The sequence below is a fragment of the Dicentrarchus labrax genome, unplaced genomic scaffold (assembly GCF_905237075.1).
Source record: "Dicentrarchus labrax unplaced genomic scaffold, dlabrax2021, whole genome shotgun sequence".
NCBI classification, from domain to species: Eukaryota; Metazoa; Chordata; class Actinopteri; family Moronidae; genus Dicentrarchus; species Dicentrarchus labrax.
The window spans coordinates 29560743-29587095 of NW_026136718.1; the positions used below are offsets into that span (position 1 = coordinate 29560743).

The 26353-nt window shown below is 39.8% G+C and overlaps 1 protein-coding gene across 16 annotated transcripts in view; it reads left to right on the forward strand.

Moving 5' to 3' along the window:
- The window catches only part of ptprfa (protein tyrosine phosphatase receptor type Fa), a 283480-nt gene that overhangs the window by 14699 nt on the left and 242428 nt on the right, over nt 1-26353 (forward strand). For all 16 annotated transcript variants that reach the window (XM_051377735.1, XM_051377747.1, XM_051377738.1 and 13 more), the window contains exon 2: nt 16464-16638. In XM_051377735.1, coding sequence (XP_051233695.1) covers nt 16545-16638 — 94 coding nt within the window. In that variant the 5' untranslated portion in view covers nt 16464-16544. The remainder of the gene's footprint in view (nt 1-16463; nt 16639-26353) is intronic.

The window sequence follows — 26353 nt, forward strand, 5'->3', positions numbered from 1 at the left end:
TTATTTGTATAGCGCCAATTCATAACAGAAGTTATCTCAGGACACTTTTCAAATAGAGCAGGTCTAGACCGAACTCTTTATAACATTAATTACAGAGACCCAACAGTACCACCATGAGCAAGACCTTGGAGACAAGGGCAAGGAAAAACTGCCTGTTAAAAGGCAGAAACCTAGGACAGATCCTTCGGCTCTAGGTGGTGTCTGTATGTATGTATGGTGCATGTCAGTGTGAAACAAAGTTAATGCAAGGCAAAGAAACTAAGAACAGAGCTTGGTGGGTGGTGAGCTGACCGATACAGGACCATGGCACTGGGGCCGTCACAGTTACATACATGGCAATAACTATTTGCAAAATCATCATGCATATTTAATAGAAATTTGTCATCCCATTGTTGCATAATCACAGCAAAAACCCAATGAATAAGGAGGTGGCTGTTTTTCAGTGTAATTGATTAGGGAGCTGGGTATCAGATGTGTGGATTAATAAAAAGATTGAAGTGATTGATGAGTGCAGTGTTTCATTTCACTGCAATAATGTATCAAAGCTCTGTGAAGGTTGCTTCTCATCTATGTGCTGCGGCTGCCAGCTGACAGCCAGTCTTCTTCCTGCCAGCTGTCTGTGCCTCAAGTGTCTACACCCATAAAACTGTTATTTAGTGTGAATCACTGCTCCAGGTTCCACCAACCACACTGCAATGCTATGCTCTCTTTAAAGTAGATGCATGTTGCCATTTCACTTGGATGTATTATTGGAGTTAACATGATTTTCTTATGCACGTAAGTTATGTCTCTATTAATCCTGTGATAGACTGGCAATATTCATCTCCATCCATGCAATAGGTGTTTCTTTCCCTCCTCCCATATGCATTCTTAAACAGGAATTATATTCTCAACATCTGCTAGTACGCGAGGGTTCGCTAGAGTGATGGAAATCTCATCATCAGAGGGTATATAGGCTCTGTGTGGGCATTCGTGTACCAGCGATTTGTTATGCTACAGTGTGGGGAACATGCGCTCCAAGTGGACTACTACGTGGCCGTGGTATCCACAGCTGTCCGCAGCTGTCCGTGTACGTATCCGTTTAGGGGTATATTTAAGCTTTTTAATAGACTCTAAGACACCGCAATTCTGCACAGATCTAAAACTGAGACCTGAGCCTGGTCCATACCTGTTTCTATAATCTGTATACTACTAAGACCAAAATCAACTTTTAGTGAAGAACTTCACACCCGTACCCAACATGAAGCCATATTTTTGCTCTATTTAATCTCACCAATGTTACACATTGGCTGCACTCTTTTCACTCTTCCAACAGTAGCCTACATTCCAAATATACTTGCAACACATGAGCTGTACAGATCATTCCCAAAGTGATAGAGATAAACTGGGAGAGAATTTTTGAAGATAATAAAACCTGCTTTTAATTGACCCTTTTTGTCTCCCCCTTTTTGCTCTGTGCTCCAATGACAGTTGAGCAGGCCTCGGTCAGACCCTCAGTCAACTTTCTCCTTTTTTGTACTTGTACTGTGCTAGGCTCTCTATGGTCAAAAGACAAACATATTCTGAAGACGGTCATTATGAAGACGGCCAATAGCTAATATTAGCTAGCTTCAGTTAGCTAATACTAGCAAAACACTAGCTAAATAGCTAGCTAATCTACATCAATCATTACCTAGCTAGTCAGTCCCTCCAGGAAGTTGTGATGTTGCGATTGCAATAATTAGCGCAAATTAAGCCAATCCCAATATATATGAGAAGAGAGTTGACCATTATTAACTGTTATTGGAACACAGAGCAGAACGAGGTCAGGGCTTAGGAAGAGTCTATTTTTTTTTCCATACAGTGCATTTATTAAAGATGAGTTTGATTTGTTCTGTGATCGTCATGTTTATGTGATACCATAAACAGGTTGTGTAGCGTGCTGCATCTTGTCTCATTCATAAACCACATGTTGTGCTTTTTACGATCAACTGTTCAGTTGCATGTGTGCAACTGGCTCAAAGGACACTTATAGCTTTCAGCTTTGTTTAGTCCAGCTAGTGGTTTTAGCACCTTCTCCCTCCATCCTGTCTGAATTACTGTAGCCCTTATCTATATGGACTTTGGACTTGAAGTGGAGAAAAGCCAGACTAAGACACAATAAAGGAAAGCTTTTAACAGTATTCTAAGGCTGGGGGATTTAGACCTCAACAGAACTGCTGAATACTCCTTTATAGGTTGTAGAGTGGAGCTCATCACCAGTGCACAATGAAGCCATTCAGCAACCGCTCTCTTCAATCTCTCTTTTTGTCCGTCTGACTGTGTACCTGTCCTTTTCTTCTGTTCTGCTAATTCTGACAACTCAATGGATCCGGCTGAGTTCAGTTAGATTAGTAGATCCTGTTGTCAAGTCCCAACATTCTTGGTGATAACAAGATTTAAAGTAATACAACGATTTGATAGCCTATATCGATACAATAACTGCAAAGAGTACCAATGATTTTGCAGACACTGAGCTGGATAGTTCCTTTGTTGGTTGAGCTTAAATGACTACACCAGTGGTTTTGCATGTTTTAGCCCACACATTGCTGACAACTACTAAATAAGTATGCCAATGACACAAAATTTAAAAATATGTGAAGAAAAAAATGTCTTTGTTGTTTAACATGTGCTTTTTTGTTCTTCTTGTCTTTATAAATACATTTGTTATCTGATTGCTGGTGGATTTTGTAAAGAAGTAAGTGGGTTGGAGGTAGTGCAGACCAACAAGCTAGTCATCAACAAGGAGCTCTGCACATTTGGCACGGCTACAGACTGCAGTTTTTTAAATTTTGAGTCATTTTTAGACTCGGTTTGTAAAGATTACAGCCTGCCATGCTGTTGATGTGTAAAATGACACAGATAAAAAACAAAAGTGCAGAGATTAACTGACAAAAGAAGAGAAGAGAGAAGGACAGAGGCAGAGACAAAGTAGCAACAACAGTAATAGAAATGACTTATGATGACGATGATGATGAAGTCTACAATGTCAAAAGCAAAGCAAAATCAATGATGACCTCTAATAAGAAGAGGATTACACTGTGAACAGAGCATATGTTATCAGTTTACTGAAGTGAAAACGATGCAGTGGATGAGCCAAATGAACCAGCGTATGTGACCACTCATCCCTATTTCAGGGTTCACTTTAATCCAGATGTGTTGTCAATGAGTCCTTTAAAAAGACTGAAAGATGCCATGAGTACATACAGGTCTGTGATACACTGCATGTATACACAAATCAATACCTGTCTGAAACACTTTGAACAAACATTGAACCCTATAGTCTTCATGAAGGTAAGGATGTATTGTGGGGCTGCTGTATTTGTTTCAGTGGTCCTGGTAAACTGGACACTGAGTGTGTGTTCAAGGGGCATGACCGATGACACAATTAATGGAGCTTGTCAGCTTCTGTGATGATAAAGGGGACGGGGGCTGACAAGGAAGAAGGGCCCTCATCATTTTTTTTCAATATTTAGGCCTTTTTTATAATAAACAGTGGTTTATTTATGCTCAAAACAAATGTTAATTATTATATATATGAAATTCCGTACTATTGCATGTCACACTAGAGAACCAGTATCTCAGACCAAAACTAATTGGTGCTATCTCCCACCAGACCACCAAAACCAGTAAAACTCACCAAAACAGTATTTGTTAGTTAGTGGATTGAAATATACCTTATGCCTAACTAACAAAATATCTTTACATTGATTTCGGGGATAATAATGCCAAATGTTGTAAACTACAAGAATTGATAGTACCAGTGACACCACTGAAGGATTCACAACCAAAAATATATTTTTATAAGATTGTTGAACCTACCAATTTATATGACTAATTTGACATTGACTGCCAGGAGAGTGGCAGGAAGGATCCAAACAGAGTTAGGAGGTCTAGACGACCAGTGGGCTTTTTTGTTTTGTTTCTCTCTATCACTTTAGGCTACATTCTGAATTCAGCCTCATCTCAACCACAGTTAGACACAATTCCCTTTAAACCGAGACAATTCACCACTTTTCACACTTTTCTTTTCCTTCTTTCTCTGAGACTGAACACATCATTTCCTCTTTCGAGCTGATTGAATTGAATGTGTACTAACTAGGGCTTTTTTTTGTTCCCACTACCCAGATCAAGAAAAAAATTACTGTTTCTATGGTTTTGCTTTGTATGGCGGTAAAGCGTGCACGCTTAGTCTGTGGCGGAGTTGGCTGGTCAGCATTCTGAGATGCTGGCAGCAAAACGTTCAAAAGTAAGGTTGTACTGCACGCCTGTGGCGCCGGGTACAAATAGAATCAAATGCGGCAAGATTATTTCGGGGAAAACGGGGAATACTAGCAACATGATGAAGCACCTCATCGCGCACGGAACAAACTTCAGGCTGGACAACTGCACTGTTTTTAAGAAGCTGGCGTCTACAACACCAGCGTCGTCGTCGTCATCTCAACAGGACACGGAGTAGGGTGGCCATTTGTCCGGCTTTAGGCCGGACAGTCTGGCTTTTAAATGTCCTGTCCGACTGCAGGCGCAGCCTTAAGCCTGACACTCATTTGTCCTCCTTTTGAGAAAATAACAAAAAAGCTCCGCCTTTTGACACATTACCTCGTTAGTTTAATACTTATTGGCAAAAATGTGTGTCAAAATAAGTAATTTCATTGGTTACATTGTGACCTATATACACATGGCTAATTTTAATATTCAACCTAACCTGAGCTAAGGTTGGTTGTTGGACTGAAATTCTGAAAATGCTCATACTCATATGTAAAGGCAAAGCCTATACATCTGAAACAGAAGGTGCTGTATTTTGTTTACCCTTTATCTATCCAGATAAAAACGTTAAGAACAGTTTCTGTATGATGTTTATTAGACCTATGTAATCTGAATTGGAAGGGCAGTTGTCATGAGCTGTATCTTGTATATTTATTATTAGCTATGTGGTATGTGTATGCACCTTTATGTAATCTGGTGGAAAAACATATTGAAATTTAAAACCGGATCATACCAAACAAATATCTGCTTGCGTGTCCCTGTGTATGCAAAGTGTCCTCCTTTTTGATGTGAAGGAAATGGCCACCCTAACACGGAGTAACCGTCGATAACTTCAGGTAATATATAATTATAATTCTTCGTTGTACATGTTTGTACAGTTATTAAATAAATATTTGAGCACTTTCAAAATGTATTTGTGTAAAAATCTTTTGAATGGGGAGGAGTGCTGACACTTACGCAACCGATTGCTTTTTTTTTTTAAAGTATCGAATGAAGTACTCAATTGGTATCGGTATCCTGTTAAGGGTACTGGTATCGGTACTGGTATGGAAATTTTTTAAACGATACCCAGCCCTAGTACTAACCCAAGTGAAATCCATTTCTGTGATTTCCCACTGATGGTTTTAGCATCATTTCTCAAAGAGTACAATAGCAGTCCAACAGCACTTTATGTGAAGTAATCTGCATCTGCAGCTAAAGAGAAATCCAGAAGCTTTTGGTAATTAACTTTTATTCAGAATCAGAGTGGATATATACACACACAGAACATAGCTTTAGGCAATATCTCATCAAGTAAAAATCCTCCTCTAAAAGTCCAAACCTGTCCAAAATTCTCTTGTTTTTGTTCCTATGTGCTGCGAGAATTCATGAAACATAAAAATGTGATATTGTCTTAAGTCTACATTGAATCAAATAGAAGAGTTTGTGTCTTGTCTAAATCTCCACCTGGCTGCATGACGCTAACTGGTTCACCTGGAACTGGGATTGTTTAAACTATAAATGATCCTTTTATTTTTATCCCTGTAGGGAAATTAATTTTCTGCATTTGACCCATCCTAAGGGCACCGACTAGAGAATTTACCTAATACATATTTTGTTTGGGGGTGGGGGGCCCGGAAACAAAATCACACAGAAAGGATTCAAACCCAGGTATAATGCCCTCATCTGAAAACATACACATACACATAACTTTCTACTGACAGTATTAGAAGAGTCCATTCCCTTGTGGAAGGATACAGTAGAAGGTTTGGCGATACCAATCCAGCAACAATTTTGCTGCCATCTGTGCATCAAGTCCACTCACTGCATGCTCAGAGCTGGTTATTATCATCTGTGATGTGAAAACACCACACATTCTGCATCAAAATATAGTTACAGTTATAAAATGCCGGCTCACCAAGAAGAACTTTGTATTGATATCAAATCTTCTGCCCGCTCTGCAATCATCTAACCATTTATTTTACCAACATTTACTAAATGAACATCATGCTGTATGTAGGAAGACTGAAACTAGAGATTGAGACCGTAAACTCATTAGGAAACAGTTTACTAAGCTAAAAGTCACGTGAGAAGTCAGGTAATTTCTCCATAGGACTTAATACTATCTGATTTCTTTTGCAGCCCATGGAGTTGCCCACTGCTGGCCATTAGAAAGCTGCCACATTTTATTGTCACTTGACTCCAGATCAGCCAATAGTAAAATTCCATTACAGTAGCTGGTTTTCAGCCAGTAGAGGGCAGACGCTATGCATATTTATAGCACGATGTAGAATTTAAAAACTTTGCACCAAAATGTCTAGACCTGAATTGATGAACAACACTACTAAAGATCCATGTACATATGTTGGAATTGTTCTAACAGACAGCTTGATGAGATGACCTTACTGTAACTGCTGTCAACACGTCCGGTAATCAATATTGATCCTTGGTAACAGCATTTATTGTTTTCCTTTTTACAGTCCAGACATTCAGGAGTCCAGAGACTTATAAAACAGTTACAACATGTAGTCATGTTTTCTCACAGATAGTTCAACCCTCAACGCTTCACACTCACTTGTTATGGTATTTTTTGACTATTACTGGTCAATATATAGACTATCCTAAAACAAATCATAAAAAGTTCAATCAATAAAATAATCATGAGTTGCAGCTCTATAACTTTTCGTATCTTTCTATTTAATATGTAGAATCCTTTGGTTTTTCTTTTTTCTGACACCAGTCCTGTTTTGTTGGTACACATACTCTACAGTCTAGCTGTCTGTATTAGGTGTGCCTGGTACTACTAGCCTGGTATTACTATATATCCTAAGTCAGCACTCCTGCCAGTGTTTATAATGAATTGATAGAAATATGATAGCAATGCTGCCTTCTAGGCACTCCCTCCAAAACAAATATTTTTGGTAATGGTCGTCAGGAATTTAAAATTACTCAGCAACAGCAGTGCTTCATCTCTCTGATATTGTGCCATATCACTCTGAATTCTTTAGCCTGTGCCCCACAGCTTAAAAACTGTTGCACGATGCTTGTGAGTAATAATGAATGTGTGATACTTAATAACTCACACTATTAAGCAAGGGGAGCGGCAGATTGAGGTGATAATTCTCTGTAGGTTCATCACTACCAGCAACCACTTTGACATTGTTATTTGATACACTGCTCTTATAAACATATCGCCTTTAGCCACTTTAAAAATGTAGGCTACAAGATAAAGTTTCTGCTGCAACCCCATGTGTCCACTATGTCCAAATATTTATAACATAGTTTGGGTGAATACTCGATTCTGATTGGCTGCATGGTGTATCATCAATTCCTGATAAAGGACACATACTGAGTATTTGCAATGAAACTGTAAATTTAAATGAATGTGCTGAAATAAATTAAGTAAAAATACAATCTAAATGTTTTATTTAAAACACTGAGTGTAGTCTTTCAGTGTCTCATCCTCTGAACACCACAGGATGGAGACTGTAATGCACAAGGCCCTACGCTGCCTCTCTGAACTTAATGATACTCAACTCGCTACTTCAGACTGTGGCCAACAGTAAATTACACATAGAAATGTTCTGATAACATTTCTTCCTTCCCAATACTGATTCCGACACCTGAACTTTACGTATCAGCCAATACCAAGTACTGATCAGATACATGTGTGTTAAAAATAAAAAATAATTAATATATATATAACTTTTTAATGATTTCTATCATTGTTGTTTGTCCTGGAGTCAGAGTTGGGTGGGTCATGACTTTCGATGTTAATAAATTAAGTGGTATCGGATTGGTGCACAGACATGCATACTCACCCAATACCCAATACCGGATTTCAAGCAGTATTGCAGTATTGAAGGAATTTCAGATACAGGTATTGGTTACACATGGCCTATCATTTATGGGTGACATTTTTAATATTGATTTGAGGACAATGACATGGCTAGTCTTGTTGTCAAACATGCTGTCAAATTATATTTACCATTTATCAGTGTTGCTGACTTTAAATCTCGCTAGCATAACGTTATCTCTCTGGCTTGTAGCTGAGCCATGAATGGAGAGAACTAGAAACATCTCCTGTTGCCAAGTGGTATCTATGTTTTGTCCTATTTACTGGAGTAGTGAACAACATAAGAACCTTATAAGATAGCTATGATTGTTCTAGGTAGTCAGACTCTCAGAGTTAGAGATTTTAATTGCAAAATGCATGAAAATATCAATTAATTCAACATTTTTTTTCTTTGGCAAGTGACAATGGTATAAGAAGGATAATGCCCCTCGAGGTATCCATTATCACTGTGCATCAATTCCTGATAATGGACACCTTGCCAGGAATTATCCCTTATGTTTCCCTGTATCCTGTATTTGCTTGTTATCCTGAGAGGTGCTTAAATCTGTTTGTATGATCTAGCTGTTACAGATGGACTTCAATGACTCGGCCACTATTTTTGCTAATGACCAATCCTTCACTTTCTTAATGTTTTCAACAATCCTGCCCACTTTACAAAGTGAGGGCCAGGTGAGCAGAGGTGTGACAGTAAAGCTTTCTTTTTCATTCTTCACACAACTACTTTAGTCATTTTATTTTTTTTAATGGTGAAACTGATTTTACAAAGTGAATGATAAAATATCTTATTATTGTTATTGACAAACTTACTTCAAAGTTCTCTGGGTCTTTTGAGGAAGTTGGACTGTCATTAAGTTTTGTTCGAATTTATCATTTTTTCCAATTCCAAGGAAATAAGTAAAGATGAGCAAACTCTGTCTATTCAGAGACTGTATTGACGTCAACTATTACGGAGTGTATCTTAAAGGGGTATTTATTTAGTTAAATCAAAGGCTGGTCACTTTTCAATAGAGAATTGTGATTGTCCACATAGTATACCAAACATTTACAGTAATCACTCCATGAAGAGTGAGAGAGACTGTGTGTGAGTGACCTAGCCAGTATCATATTGCTGCTGTCCACACAGATTAAGTCTAAGTATGTCAAATGCCTGTAAAATGAAGGTGACATGTGCCCCAGTTAGCATATGGCAGTAGAATCCTAGAAGTAGATAGATGTCATTAAGCACAATGGAAGAAGGTGCCCACAGTTTCTGCTGGATGTGTCCACTGCACATGCTGCCAAGGAATTGTTAGAATGCATAAGAGCCTGCCTGCTTTTCATCCTCTTACTCTGAGGTGTTTCCCTACCCAGTTTCTCAGTGCAGCTCTATCTTTGGCTCTTCTGTGCTGATGCTGCACAGTCATTGTGATGGAACAGGGAACCCAAAGGTGGTTTCAAACAGTGAGTGGTTACTGCCACCCATTACGATGGACGTTCCGCCGCCGAGGCAGAAGGCAACGACAGCTGGTTGGAGGGAGAGGCCGGCTCCCGCTCTCGTGGACACACTCTGCTGTTGCTGCCTGATGATTGGGGAGTTGATGTAGAGCTTTTCCAACTTGCTGTTTGTTTGTCAAGATACCGTGACAACTGCAGAACCTACACAGCACACTGCCTACAGTGCCCTTAATTATAAGACACCTCCTCATTATTGTAAAGACATATTAGCTTTTTAAATATCATTGTATATTATGTCTTAACTTCTACTTATAGCTTGATGAGCTCTGTGACACCAGAGAACATAAAATGAATTGCAGCATGGCCTTCTGTCAGTCACCTGAATTTACAATAACAGATGACCATTCAACTGCAAAACAAGTTGTTACCTTATTAAAATGAAACTAAATATACTCAATAGGTATTTTTCACAGCATGCATTTGACTTGTCACAGCAGGAAAAGCAAAGGGGGAACTAATAACATTAACAATGGCTCTTTCAATTGAACTCTCCCAGGGAGCCGCATGCACAATGGATAAGCAATGGGACTGGCAAAACACAGGGATGCAGCTCAATGCATTCCATTACACATGTGCTTTTCCTGCTCTGTTAAAGTGTTTCCTGTGACGAAGGTCTATATCTGTCAAGTAATGGCCGACTTAGTGTATGCTCATTTTGTGCTGCACTATGAGGCAAGGAGAATCTTGATTTCCACACATTTATTTTGTTATTATTTTCCACTTATTTATTATTTATTTCCACAGTATTAAATTTTCATGCTACAATTATTGGAAAAAAATATTATTAAGAATATCTCAGTAAACGACAACAAACTTTCCTGAAATACTACTATTAGATTATAAATACAGTTAAATTACTTCACATCATGATTTTTTGGGATTTTAGTAACTGCACAGTGAACTTGCAGCTTTGATGAACTCTGCAAAAGGGCTATCATATACACTTAAAACCCTTTAAACAAAAGAAAAACATTTTTTCAAAAATAAAATTCCTGATGAAATTCAGTTTATGATCTGACATTCCTATCCATAAGACTATCTGCAGTGCAAGGACTTTGTAGTGGATGCTATCCGCTGGGTGTTAACGTAAAAAAAATACATTTTTAAAAGAAATCAAAAGGGGAAAAAATGTGACCATGCTGGGAGGGATTTTCCGATACTGGTATTGGTATCAGAACAACTCTAGTGGCTAAAACTAAATATAATAAACGAAACTAATAAAGACAGGCTGTGCTATGTTCCTGATGCCATGTAAAAACACTGATAATCACAGTAATGACACTAGTTGGCTGTGTTATTAACTCTAATGAAAAGTCGACATTTGAGCTATTGTAATTGCTTACACTGAGGATTGTGTCTGATGCTGTACTTCAATCAACTTTTGAAATAAAACAAAAGTTAACTATTATTTATTGGTTTGACACCTATTTCAAGTCCTATTTCAGATATGCTTAAACACTGCAGTTCTACATTGTAAACAGTAACCCAGCCAGACAGAATGTAACTTTCATGAATCACCGATTGGTGAGTTGGAAAGTTTGTGGTGCTGTAGAATGGTTGTGTTGTGATTTGTAAGAAGGGAGAGTGCACATAAAAGTGTTACAGTCGTCTCTACAGTGCTGTTGGCTGACAGTCGTAATGGTATGGAGAAAATGCTGTTAATCCAGAAAGATTGTGGAAATCCTGTCACAGCACACCTAATGACACGTCAAAGAGTCTGGAAATTGTGCCCAAACTTTCTCTGAACCCTCTCTGTGAGACTTTCTGTAATTGTTCAACTTTCAGACTGAAAGTCACACTGTGTGGAATAGTTCAAAGCTTTCATGATCTGTGTTTCCTTTTCCTTTTCTATCCCTACTCCACAAAATACGATTTTTTTAGCTGTCAACTAGATTTAACATACGGTATGGAGACGCGATGAATGTGTCCGGTTTGAGCTGTGTGCATGTGCATGGATGTCGGCATTGATGAGATTCATGTTGGTCTGGATTTCATTTGAGAAAGAAGGAAAATCAGGGGAAAGTACAGCCTGACCGCTGCTCTCTCTGTAATTTGCTAGCGTGCTGAGGCAGAAAGGAGTGGTTTGTGTCCCTCTGATCCCTAGATTCACAGCATCCTATCTTGGCCTTGATGTGCAATCAGTGAAGTTGTGAACACTGGGCTGGACTTGCTTTCCAGGTGCATGTATTTCAGTAACCACATGGAATCAGTGGAAACCACAAGAAACATGTTGTGTATAATCCACAACCAGCTTCTGCTTATTGTAAAATAATGTAGCAGGAGCTTGCGCTAGAGCTGCTTGTGGAGGGCATTGTTTTTGATAACCACAGGGGTTGGAGTGAGTAAATCTTTTCATACCTGCTCAAGTATTGTTAAGTCATATTTTAGGTAAGTTCCATCAGGGTGTCCTCAGGGCCTAGTACTGTAGTATAAGACTCTTACCATGTATACACAATGTTCCCTGTTTGAGTTTGGATGGGGATCTTTGTTGCATGTCATCCCCCATGTTCCCTGTCTACCTCGTTTCTCAAGTAAAGGCAAAATGACCATAAATATAATATATATATATATAATTTAATGTAATATATAAATACCTGTAGAAATCAAATCAAGTTTATTTATATAACACAATTAAAGCAAAAAGAGTTGACTAAAGTTCTATACAAAATAAAGTGCAAGGCCTATCTGTAAAAAAAGGCAGATAACCTATATAAATTTATATATAAATATGTCTATTTATGTGTAAGTCATTTTCAATGCCAAAATGTATTTATTTTAAATTTATTTATTTATTTATTTATTTGCTCTTATGTCATTTTTTTGTCCTTCATATTTCACAGCAGCCATTTTGACATGAAACAGTATGGTAACACACCTGCTAGTAATGAGACTAACTAAGGTTCCATTCCATTCAGGTCAAACTGAGTCAGGGCAATGCTATTGTGCATGTTCACCGGAATAGCTCTGTTACACTGAATGGAACGGAGCCTTATTTTGTATCATTTGTAATGCCTGTGTTTAGTTGGCATCTTGGACCGGCATCCTTTGATTAGAAATAGTTTAATAACACTGTCATATCTCAGTGAAACTATGAATGGAGTCGTAGGACAAGAGACTCTGTGGCTTTCTAACAGGCAGCAGAACGGGTAATGATATCAGTTCGGCGCAGTTTGATAGACTGGTTAGCCAACGTTAGCACACAAAATGACAGCAACACACAGCGGGACAGTACATGTGGATTCATGAAGGATAAGTAACGGACATCGACGTAAAATGATAAGAGTCTTGCCCTCTATCCGTCTGTCTGTCTCTTTGCTAGCTGGTTTGTGTCAGATAAATGTCTCTGTGGATGTGTGTGTGTGTTTAACTCCTTGGCATAAAGGTAGAATTATTGTGCCTACCACAGGTTGTGTGTCTGGGCTCTGAGGCTGATGATTTATTGTTTGGTTAAATTTGGTTTTACATTTATTGGTTGTTGGAGCACCTGTTGATGTTTGATTTGTTGGTCCTGGTTTTGTTTGTAAGATGTGAGCTGTGAGTTCAAAGTAACTAGAAGACTGATTTTAGATCTGTGCCTGCAGTGTTTTAGGTGTTATTCTGTTTCTGAACTTTTTTGTTTTTTATTTATTTTGTTGGTGATTATGTTTTTGTTTTTGTTTGTTTCTATTGTAGGCAACTATTGTTGCATTTTCTAAGCTTTATATGGAATGGTAATGGAAAATAGACTGTACTTTCTAGTCTTCCGACCAAAGTGCTTTTACACTACATGCCACATTCACCCTTTCACACACATTCATACAGTGATGGCAAAAGGCTCATCACAAGAAGAAAGTAATGCATTCATTCACAGTCACACACTGATGCACAGCATCAGGAGCAATTTGGTGTTCAAGGACACTTCAACATGCAGCAGGAGGGGCCGGGAATCAAACGGCAACCTTCTGATTAGTGGACAACCCGCTCTGAGCTACAGCTGCCCGAATATTCAGCCCGCTTAATTGATACTGTCTGATTTTAATTTGTTGTTTGTTTTGATTGTTGTTTTTGAGTGGACCCCAGGAGGACTAGCCACCACTTTGTGGAAGCTGACGGGGATCCGATTTAAAGCTATCCTTCAGTCAAAAAATGCTTTATCACCACCTTCCCAAAACTCACAAAGGCGAGCGCTAACATTGTTCCACAGCAATCATACTGGCGATGCTGCCTACATTTTTTTCTGCAGACATTTTTTGTTTATTGGCCTTGTGAGTGCAGACATCGGCCAATGCCGATTATCTCAAAATGCTAAATAATTGCTCCCCCCGGCCAATCCCTGTGCAGAATGATACATGTGACACTAGAAGGATGTTTTCACATTCATCTGTGGAAAGCTGAAAGTTGATTTGTGACATCACAAATAGTTTGGAAGTCAGTCCTGGTCCAGTATGCAACTTGTACAGTGTGATGTAGAAACCTGAAGCCACCAGTGCACATCCACTGAGAATGGAACCATATCAGACACACATTATTGTTATATGTGTAGAGGGGATTTTTAAGAATAAAGAATATTCAGCACTGATCTGTACCTGTATCAGAGTATTGTCAGAGAATGTCTAATAAGGGGAGAAGTTCCACTCTCGGTACACTTCCGGCTTCTGAACTGTTGCAGTTCCACTCTGGTTCCATATGAGGGCGCTCACAGGATGAGTGCAGAATGAATGGAGGTCTATGGAGCTATACCCTCAAAATCCACTTTTCTCAGGATATCATTTTTTGTCTAGTAATTTGAATGTTGCATTCAAAAGGGGATGCAAAGAAATTACACATTGCTGGGTGTTAGATTTTTTAGAGTCACCTATTTGCTTTAAAAAGTCTTTTAAAATGTCAATAATGTCATACACATCGTACGGCCAGAGATACTACTTTACAGCAAGTCTCGAGTCACTTTGTGCTTCCGCGCTCTACACTTCCTTTTATCTCGAGGCATCGACAACACAGCTGACACAGGTTAGGCTCTCCCTGTCAATACACGTGCTAGAAAGAGTTTTTGTTTTGCTGTTTTAAACACCAAACCGAAATATTCATATTCCCGCTTCGGATGCCACGATGCCATCAAGCGGGATCTCTGGTCGTAATCAGTCCTTCACTGATTCATTCATTCAGTAGCAGAATGCTAGCGTGTTATGGGCAACAACAACTCGTCCTGTAAGAGATCGAAAGGACATAAGTACTCGTTCATTCAACTTTCGACCTATAACCCATGTTGAACTTGAAAAAACTACAATCAAATCTGAGATTTCTCAACAACAATCAGGTGAAAGAGACAAATGTAGCCGTCTAGCTCCATCTGCTCCCATTCATTCTGCACTGATGGGCGATCGCCCCCAGTGGAACTCTGGTGGAACTGCAACCAAAATTCGGTACAATGGGACTTAATAGGGAGTGGCCAGGCTCTCCGTAGACGGGCTCTGGTATTGTATTACTCTTTAGGCCTATAAGCAAATGCATAGCAAATGTGTAAGACCAGTATGTATGACATTTTCACTGTTTCTTTTTGTTGTGAACTTAAATCTGTTGATACATTGAATATAATGTGGTTTGTTGCATTACATCACAATATAACTGAAACAGCAGCTGGCCCCGGTTTGGCCCCTGTGGTTTGGTCGGAGTTAGAACTGCCACTGAGTTCTGCTGGGTTAGTAGGTCATGTTTGGCTCAGGTTGATGCAAACAAATAATGGAAAATGAGAGTGGAGCCAGGTGCTCTCTGTTACTGCAGGTACTTCATTTCTGAGCACTGTGTTCTCCCAAGATATTACTCTGGCTGAAAATGCAAGGTGTAATATGCCCCATAATGTTGCAATGTGCTTGTCTCACAAAGCAGGAAATAGCTGTTGCTTATGTAGTCGGTTCAGGTAATGGGTTCAGTGCATTGCTCATTTTGCCTGTCCATATCATGTTATTCTTTAAAGTTATGGGAAACTTTGCATTTCTTCCATATTCACAGTATACTACAGTATGTGGTGTAGTGACAAAAAATATCAACTAAAAATCAGCAGTGATCTTTTATTTTTCTTGTGTAAAACATCAGTCTAGTACAGCCGTTTAAATTAGAAGCAAATAAAATCAATGACAACCGCAGAAACAATAACGCCTTGTGTTGTCTGTAGCAATGGCAACACATGCACATGACACGTAAAAGGTAACAGAGAATTCCACAACCATAATGTACATCTGCATCGATCTACAATGAAGGTTATAATTAGTGCTGGGTGGTATGACCAAAAATCTTTATCATAGTATTTTTAACTTTATTTGACTGTCAGGAGTACATGGAATATAAAAACATTTTAATGTAATCATGTATATACTGAAGGCTTTGATTACTGTAGGGTTTTCTTGGTTGACTGGTTGGTTGAACTGTATGGACGTTTTGGAGGCTGTAGTTTAGTGCTGTTGAATTGTATTGCTTTGTACATAGTGGTGTTCCTAATATTTAGTCTACCTGTATTGATATAAATAGGGTGGAAAAATATTAGATACTAATACTTAGAAACATACATATGAAGCTGTATAATTCATAATTCAAACTAATCACACTATAACTCCTAAAGTGATCATCCAATTCAATCAACAATAACTAAACATGGTAACCTTCATGATGGTAGGACGGTAATGCTGAGTAAAACAAAAAATAACTAAAGATCAGAAAAATCATGAACCACAAGCATTTAGTAAATTGAAACCCTGCCAGAGTTGGGAAAGCTCTAATGAAAAACGTTGAAATGCAGATTCACAGGTGTCACATTAGCACACACCCTGAGCTATTTGGAGGCTCTATCATTAACATCAGTCGTCTTGTCTCTTTGCAGGTGTCAGTCTATGATTGTGTGAGGTCGTAGCCAATCAGCAGCAGTGTCAGGACCAGAGGACAGTGTACCAGCAGTCAGACCATGGACCTTAGATTCACACGGCTGTCACCTCTCACCAGGGGAGCTCTTCATCTCCTGCTGCTGGCCAGACTGGTGCTGCCTTCTCACACAGAGAGTGAGTACTAATATTATCCACATGGCTCAGAGCTCTGCCCACATGTTCACTTTTACAGGCAGGTAAGATCCATTAGCTCCTAGGGAGTCTGCAGGGACAGCTTTTAAATGGGACTTTGTTGTGTGACTGAAATACAGCACTGCTGCTAAGGTTTTACATTATTATTGCATCAGTTTTCAGATTAATTACTATCAAAAACAAAAATATTAACCCGTACCTTCTTCTGCATTGAGGATTGAAAGACGTGTTTGGAAGATTTATGAAAATTAAAGTGGAATTTAGAGATTTATGTATTTTATGTATTCCTGTGTTCTCAACGATTTGGATCGTCAAACTCACGCTGGTGGAGTAGCTCAACATGAGTGCTATTCAGAGACAAAAGATCCTCCTCACACTGTTGTTTCACTGCAGTCACCCAAACTTCCCAATTTCCCACACTCACAGTACTGAAGTTGGTGTAGGCATACACATGGAGTGATGAATGTCACATATTGGAGTGAATACTCACATTTAATGGTGGTTAATGGTTTCTTTTACCTTTACATTCTAGGGTGTTTTAAAAACATTAGAAAAACAATATAATGTCCATGTTTTATTTAATATTTCTTACATTCCTCACAAGACTGTTGAGGGTTAAATGTCTACTATAAAAGTATAGTAATGGACAGAGAGGGTCCAAAGGCATAAATTGTTTGTTTTTTTCCAGAAAAACACCAAGCTGCAGTGTTTCACTACCTAGGAATAGGAATCAGGAACTGGTTCCACTTGAATACTGATTCCAAATGATCCAGTCCATCGGAATCCTAGGCTCCAAGCTTATCAGGTCCTTTATTATTGCCCGGATGTTTGACGGTTGATGTCAAACACGTGTGTCGTGTGTTGAGTAAGAACCTAAAGTTAAACGAATGCTGTACAAATATTGTCTCATTTCATCCATTTTAGATTACATTTAGATGAACAGATAGCGCTGCTTTTTTCTGCTCTGTTTCTACACTGTGTTGATATTCAGAGATGATAAAGCAGTTATTTTGATTAAGAGTCAATAAGGTAATCTATAAAGTATTGGCTCAATAACCAGAATTGACAATGGCATTGGTATCAATAAAATCTTAGCAATCTGAACATCTGAATGGGTCCACGCGCATCAACCAACCCTCCTTCTGACCAGGAGGCTGCCTGCTTTGGTGAACTGGTGTTGCTAACAGGAATGGAAATTAATTCAGTGATAGTAGTGTTTAACTGAAACTGAAGATAAATATGGATAACTCCTCTTCTTGTACTGAGGAAAAGAATGAAATTAATTAAAATTTAGTTTTTCAGCTCTCACACATTCACATGTTCGCACTCTTGCAAGCCAACATTTGTTACAGGATGAACTGAGCTTAAATAGATTTCTTTCGTAAGAACTTGCTTGCACATAATAAGGTTAATAGAGATGAAATGTATTCTTTAAAAAATTTGTGGGGCTTATAAAAAAAGATGAAAAGATGGAGGAAAAAAAAATCTATAAGAAGCCCCTAGCAGGATAGCCTGCAGCCAGTAATGTGAATAGAAGAAACACTAAAAAACAACATGCAGCTGCCATTATGACTCAGAAAGCAGGGTCATGGCTGGGTTTGGAGACTAAAGAATGATCTGCATGTATTGACCAGACCCTGGCTAATGCAGTTAGTTATTTGGTTCTCCCATGAGAACCCATTGAATCAAGTCAGCTGTGATGTGTAATGAGCACAACATTAAATTTGGGGCAGGAAAAAGGGCTAAAGGTGAAAGGTTGAAAAGGGACATTAAGAAAATGGACTTTCATATTAGTTTAGTCAGAAAGGGAAATGGGTTTGACATGCAGCTGACAGGAGTTCTGGCCTTGAAGACAAAAATTTGAACGTGCCCTTCTACCCAGTATAGTAAAGGTTCTATTTGAGTTGGAAAAATCCAATAAAATGTGAGAATAACCTGAACAATGTAAGACAAGAAGCAGAGCAGGAAATAGACATTTGATTGCCCGCTTTGCATGTAGCTGATATTTGCTGATGCAGTATTTAAATTGTGCTGTGTGCGACCTGTATGCCCCTAAGTGAAGTAACCTAACTCCCAAATGTACTGTCAGCTCACAGAACATGTAATGAAATATGGGTCTGCAAACAAGAGCAACATTTTGTGGGACAATACAGGAAGTGGAAGCTTACAGTATGTATATGTATGAGTATCTGTCCTTCTGAAATTCAACAATATTTCAACATCTGTCAATATTATGCAGTATTTTTTGTAGTGCATTACTCATTTTCCTGTCAGTAGCAGAATATTCTTTCACAAGTCTGTTTCTTCATGTGTTGTAGTAAAAACAAACAGCAGGTGCACTTGCAGCTATAACAGCAATGATTTGAGAACCCAATAGTGATGCATGGTGGGATCACTTCTCTGTATGTAGGCCAGCCAGCAGCAGGAAAATGCCTCTAAGCCTCTGAGGTGGAGGAGGAGGTCTTTGGAGGGCAATGTTTCTGATCAGCAGGTTCATTATTGGGGCTAGTTGCTTTATGGCTGCAATGAACACATTGTGTAATTTCCCTCTATAATTTTGCCGATAGAAATTCATCAGGAGGAATGTGTCAGCAATTACCTTCCAGTGTGAGCACTGTGTGAGCAAATGAGAATCATTGATTTCTCACTCAGAGTTGAGATTTTCTCAGATTCTAGAAGCTTATTAAACCCTTTGAACTTGATTGATGCAGAATGTGTCAAAAATTTTACTCTTTTTCTAAATTATAAGAAAGTCAATTTCTTTTATTCACCACTTTGTTCTCGTGGGTATCGCTGCCTGTCTTCATTCATTCTCTATGTAGCTCGACCAGAGGTGCTCTCTCTGGCTCGCTGAAGCCGGACAGGAGTGGTCAACTTTGATCTGTTTACAAATGAAGGAATCCTCTTCAGTATGCCTTTTTAAGATCTTGCCAAATCGTCATCAAATTAAGATGTTTTGTTTAGTATCAAAGGTAATGCAGTGGTGGTTGTCTGCACATCCATTTTATCCAACAGATCCAACAAGGTCCACTTAGTAGCTTTTTGTGGAGCTGTCAGCTGGATTTGCCATTTTAGTAAGACTGGGTTTACCTTTGAGTTAAGATTATTTTGTCAAACTAAACAAACATGCAAGATGCTAGATGATATAGTGCCACTGGGAAGCCAATTGATGGAGTAGCCTAAACTAAAATGACAGTACACTGTATGGCATGTCTATCTAAATACGTCTATCTAAGTGACTGTGCCATAAGCCTGTCAATAAAGGAAGTGAAAACCAAGCAAAAAAGCCAATGATTCCTGTGGAAGTAAGCTTTTTGGCTTTATTGTGATTTTATCATTTTTAATGATTTGTGTATCTGGGGCATATCTGGCTACAGGGGCCACTTTTATATTAATTATCAATAAAGAATTTCAATCAGTAGTTAAAGAGTATATAGCCTCTGAGTTCTTGCCCCTACAGGAGCTTTTTGGTTATGATGGTGCACTGTGGTATTGTACTGTGGATGTTTGTGTGGTTGGCCAGGAGGCAGTTTTATGTAGTATTGATGGCCTTAATAGCTTTATCATTATTGTATTTTGTGGAGATGTTTCTGTTTGTGCAGTTCATCACATAGTGTAATGCAGAGAGGTGAAACTTTTAAATGTATCTGGAGATTATTGGATGTAATTCAGTGAAAATTCTCTGGTTCATCAGTGAAGTATACGGAACTACAGTGCAGATTGGAGTTGGCTTACAGTGAGAAGCAAGGTGACAGCTGTCTCATATGAATGGGGGAAATTATTAGCACTTGATTTGATAGAATGGATCTCCCTGCTGATGCAAATATGACAATGTGAGATGCTGTGAATGAGATGGATGAATGGAAATTGTGATTTTAATACAATTAATCACGCAGCATCCATCAAATGCTGAAATGTCCTCCACGTGTGTGTGCTGATGAAAATTACCAACCAAATGATACTATGTCAGTTTGAGTTGGTTGCATGTCAAATGCCAGCTCTCCACAGGGAAGTTGTTCTCTCTCAGAGGGAGTGCTTTACAGTTGTCACCTCTCTGTAGCTCATTCCCACTTCATAATGAAGAAAAAAAAAGAGAAATCTTATTAGATCACACTCAGCTCACACAAAAAACAGTTACATTCAGTCAGATATTTTCTGAAACATTAAGCTATTTAATCACTCACTGATAGACGCTAATTTCCACATTTCTTATATTTAAAGCCTCTACAAGGAAATTTTGTTTTGTGTTGATTCTGGCGTCCTCTGCAGTACTGTTTCTACTGTCTCATTCATTCATTCATTCATTCATTTCAAAGGGAGCAGTTTGTTTATGTTGGTCACATAGAGACGTCAGACTGTTTCATAATCAGTTAAATGTTCCTTGTACATTTAATTTCTTTAAACTTATCAAAATTCAATAATTGGTCATACACAAATGGCTGTTGTGCATGGTAAAGTCTTAGCTTTTAAGGGGTGTCAAATGTAATGTAAGATAAAAATAATCATCTTGACATTTCTCTTCTGACTGCCAAAAATAAAAGATTACTAAGCATTTCCAGTGAGCGGTCAAGTCCTTGGGACTTAGTGAAAAGTGTAGGTGAGAAGGCCCTCCTAGAATTTCTCACCTGTTAGAATCAGTCACTGGTCACTGTGTCGATTAGGCAATCATAGAGTCCAAAGTTTTTGTCTGGACTAGCTGAGAGACATGGCAGATTACGTGTTGGAACCTGACCAATCAGAGCTTTCTTTCTTGACTTGCGTGATGTACTGAGGCGATCAGTAAGGTGGCTCACTGTTCAAACCGGCAGCATCAACATCATTCCCCTGTCAGCATGCTTTTCCATGAAGGTACTTAAATCATAATCAAGTTGACAAATTGATAGTATGTGCTTGACTGACGCATACGCTGTCGTTCGCCATCTATATCATGTTACAACAGTTCTGGTGAACAAGATTATACACTGCCTGTCCAAAAAAAAAAAGAGTTGCACCGCTGTGGTGGCCAATCCATGTGCGAAAAGTATGTCTCATGCCCCCCCACAACCACTCATTCATAATGTGAGCCTGATGAATCCTGGCAGTGTCATCTTGGAATATGCCCGTGCCATCAGGGAAGAAAAACTCCACTGATGGAAAGACCTGGTCAGTCAGTATATTCAGGTAGTCAGCTGACCTCATTCTTTGGGGACACAACGTTGCTGAACCTAGACCTGACCAACTGCAGCAACCCCAGATCATAACACTGCCCACACAGGCTTGTAGGCATTAGGTATGATGGGTGCATCACTTTATCAGCCTCTCTTCTTACCCGGATGCGCCCATCACTCTGGAACAGGGTAAATCTGGATTCAGACCACATGACCTTCTTCCATTGCTCCAGAGTCCAGTCTTTATGCTCCCTAGCTAATTGGAGCCTTTTTTATGATTAGCCTCACTGATCAGTGGTTTTCTTATGGCTACACAGCTGTTTAGTCCCAATCCCTTGAGTTCCCACATTTCTTCCTCGAAGATGATGGTTCACCACTATCCTTCCAGGTTTTAATAATGCGTTGGACAGTTCTTAACCCGATTTTAGTAGTTTCAGCAATCTCCTTAGTTGTTTTCTTTGCTTGATGCAGGCCAATAATTTGACCCTTCTGAAACTGATTAACATGCTTTCCTCAACCACAGGAAATGTCTTCCGACGACAACATATTTATTAGTACAGTATTTGTCTAATGGAAGGCTCTTACCGATTTGTTAAGTTAAATCCAGGTGGTGACTTTTTTTAGGGACGGGCAGGTTATCATTAAGTTGATTTCTGCATTTAACCCATTACCATAACTAATACCAAAATAAAGACTAAACATAGTAAATCATTTTTCTGATTCAAATTTACACTGCTCAAAAAAATTAAGGGAACACCACATCATCACAGTATAACACAAAGGCAATTAAACTTCAGGGATATCAATCTATCCAGTTAGGAAGCGTAAGCGATTGTGAATCAATTTCACCTGTTTTGGTGCAAATGAAAGTGACAACAGGTGCACTGGAGAGGCAACAGCAAGACAACCCCCAAAAAGGGAATGCTTTGCAGGTGGTGGCCACAGACAATAGCTCTCTCCTTATCCTTTCTGACTGATTCTCGTCTAGTTGTCACTACTGGAAGCATGAGGCGGTACCTGCAGCCCGTTCAGGTTGCACAGTTAGTCCAGCTCCTCCAGGATGGCACATCCATACGTGCTGTCGCAAGAAGGTTTGCTGTGTCACTCAGCACAGTCTCATGAGCATGGAGGAGATGCCAGAAGACGAGTCGTTACACGAGGAGAGCTGGACAGGGTCGTAGAAGGGCATCAACCCAGCAGCAGGACCGGTATCTGCTCCTTTGTGCAAGGAGAAACAGGAGTAGCACTGCCAGAGCCCTACAAAATGACCTTCAATGCGCAGTCCAAACTGTCAGAAACAGATTCCATGAGGGTGGTCCATGAGAGCCCGACCTGTGCTCACAGCCCAGCACCGTGCAGCTTGATTGGCATTCACCAGAGAAAACCAGAATTGGCAGGTCTGTTCTCTTCACAGATGAGAGCAGGTTCACACTGAGCACATGCAACAGATGTAAAAGAGTTTGGAGACGCTGTGATGAACATTATGCTGCCTGCAACATCATCCAGCATGACAGGTTTTGCGGTGGATCAGTGATGGTCTGGGGAGGCATATCCCTGGAGGGTCGCACAGACCTCCACGTGCTAGCCAACGTTACCTTGACTGCTGTTAGGTACCGGGATGAAATCCTCAAAGCCATTGTTAGACCTTACGCTGGTGAAGTGGTATGGAGTTAGAATCATGCCAAAACCTCACACACACACAAAACGTGTTTTACTCACGCCCAACGATTCACAAACAAACTCAGTGTGGTTTGCAAAGTGATGGCGCTATCGCAGTCTAATCTGCTATTACTACCTTCTCAGTTTGAGACACTGGGAAATACTGATGTTTCTTAAAAATGAGGATGGTATTAATATTATCATTTTCTGATTTACCACCTGAACTCTGGAGAAAAACACACTGGGGATGCAGATGAGGGAAGCAACGTCGGGGGAAGAGAGGAGGGTCGAGACGGGACGGGTTTATGGAGAAGGAGAAGATTTAAGCCAAGTCACCCCTCTGTTATTATGGTGGATGTGCGGTCACCTAGCAACGGAATGTACGAGCTAACCGCATTAACGCAGAGCCACGCAGAGTACCAGGAATCGCTGGGGCATGGCTGCACAGGGACATTACGGACTGGAACGTATGTGTCGGTGGCTTCCACACCATCTGGGCGGACCAGAGTTGTGCCAAGAGTGAACAGCTCTGTGGACCGGATGTTGAACTGCTAGCGGTTGGACTCCATCCATATCATCTACCAAGAGAGATCCTGCACGTCATCATCGTTGTTGTACATCCCTCCCTCTGCAAACCCAACACCCTGCTATGTGCCTCTAATGAAGAGGAAGCCTGCGACAACTTTACACTTGCCATTTTTGCACATTTGAAAGTGTGACTTTAAATTATACTGTATATATATATATATATATATATATATATATATATATATATTCTTAATATATGTATGTCTATCTCATATTGAGTATGTAACGAAAGTAATTTCCTCCTGGGATTATTAAAGTATGTCTGATTCTGATTCTGATTAGTATGTCAACACTGCGCAGGCATCTCAAGTCGTTAGGATTGTTCAGGCGGAAAGCGCCACCACTGCCACTGAGAGAGGATTTACAGACGTTCCCTTTTTCTTTATCTTATCTCGTAATTACGAGATATGGTGTCAATTTTTTTTTTATCCAGTGAATGCAATGCGCTTCCGTAGGTATCCGTGTCCGTGCGATTCCGAGTCAAAGGCGCTAGCAAGTCAAATCCACACACTGTAGCTCCTGTTGGCTGAGAAAAAAAGATCGTCCTGGTGGCCTGACTCAATAGCGCCACCTGCTGTTGTGGAGTGCAGATTACAGGACATTTTGTTAGTTTACTGGCATTTGTGTGTGGATCTGAAGGCATTTGTGTGTGGATCAGCAAGGCGGAAAATTAGTGCCAAAAGTCACGTGACAGTTTTTCGTACTTATAGAATTGTTTTTTGTACTTGAAGGATTTTTTTTTGTACTTGAAAGATTTTAGTTTGTACTTGAAAGATTTTAGTTTGTACTTGGAGGATATTTTTTTGTAATTGAAGAAATATGTTTCTTTGAATGTGTAAAACAACTTTGTTTCTCAAGCATGATGTATTTGTTTGATAGGTATGTTTCTTATTTGCTAAACAAAATGCATTAGTTTGTGAATGATGTTTTGTATTTGCGAGCCACACTGAGTTTGTTTGTGAATCATTGGTCGTGAGTAAAACACGTTTTGTGTGTGTGTGAGGTTTTGGCATGATTCTAACTCCATAAAGTGGGCCCTGGGTTCCCCCTGGTGCAGGACAATGCCCGACCTCATGTGGCCAGAGTGTGTAGGCAGTACCTGGATGACGAAAGCATTGATGCAATTGACTGGCCCTCATGTTCCCCAGACCTGAATCCAATTGAGAACTTCTGGGATGTTATGCATCGGTGCATCCGACACCGCCAGTCTGTCCAGGAGCTCACTGATGCCCTAATCCAGGTGTGGGAGGAGATCCACCAGGACACCATCCGCCGTCTAATCAGGAGCATGCCCAGGCATTGTCTGGAGTGCATACAGGTATGTGGGGACCATACACTAGGCGTGTGTGCCCCACTCCTAGAGGGATTGCAGATAATTCGCTGAAATGGAGCCGTGTGGTGAAAAAGGACCGGGCTCAGAGGAATCATGCCGAAGGTCAGATTGCCTTGCGTGCTGGAAAACCTGAACGGAGGGTATCTAAGCCTATTGTCGGTACTGGTGCGCAAGGGAATATAAGAGTGATTTGAACAAAATTGGTAAGTGTTTTTGCCACCAAATTTTCACCTGACCTTGATGCAGACTCTGTCTGAATACTTGAGTGGTCAACTTGGCCGCAGCGTCAACTGTCAACGCATTGTCACTGCGGGCAACAGATACAGCTCATTTAAAGTGTCTGCAGAGTGCAATGAAGTTGAGGAAATGTACAACCCAGAACTCTGGCCAGAAGGCTCTGCTGTGAGGCGATATTACGAACCACGCAAAGCGGACAGTTTGGGGGCTAGCACAACTAGGCCTCTCTCTGATTCACTAAGTGCAAGAGTACCGATTGGGGTTGCGGCCACACTGTCCAAGTAAACTTTATGCGGGTTGGATCATATAAGTGTTGTGGGCTACGCCTGGGCAACAACGCAGGAGACAAAGCCTGATGTACTTTAGTTGACAACCTGCTGCAAAGTTGTGACATTTTATGTCTGCAAGAAACGTTTTTATCTAAACAGGACCTAGGAAAATTTAACTTTTAGTGACAATTTCCATGGGGCTGGTGAGTCCACTACTGACCTATCAATGGGAATAGTGAGAGGAAGAATTGCAGGGGCCATGACTGGTGTATTGCTGTACAGATAAGAATGAATAACAAAGAGTTTATCATCCTCAATGTGTACCCACCGTATGAGTCACAACAAAATGAAGATTAATACTTGAATAGACTTGTCTTTATAAATTCTTTTATTTATTAGTGTATATGTAGTGGGTGACATGAATGCTGATCTGTCAGACAAAGGTTCCTTGTTTGCCAAGCACA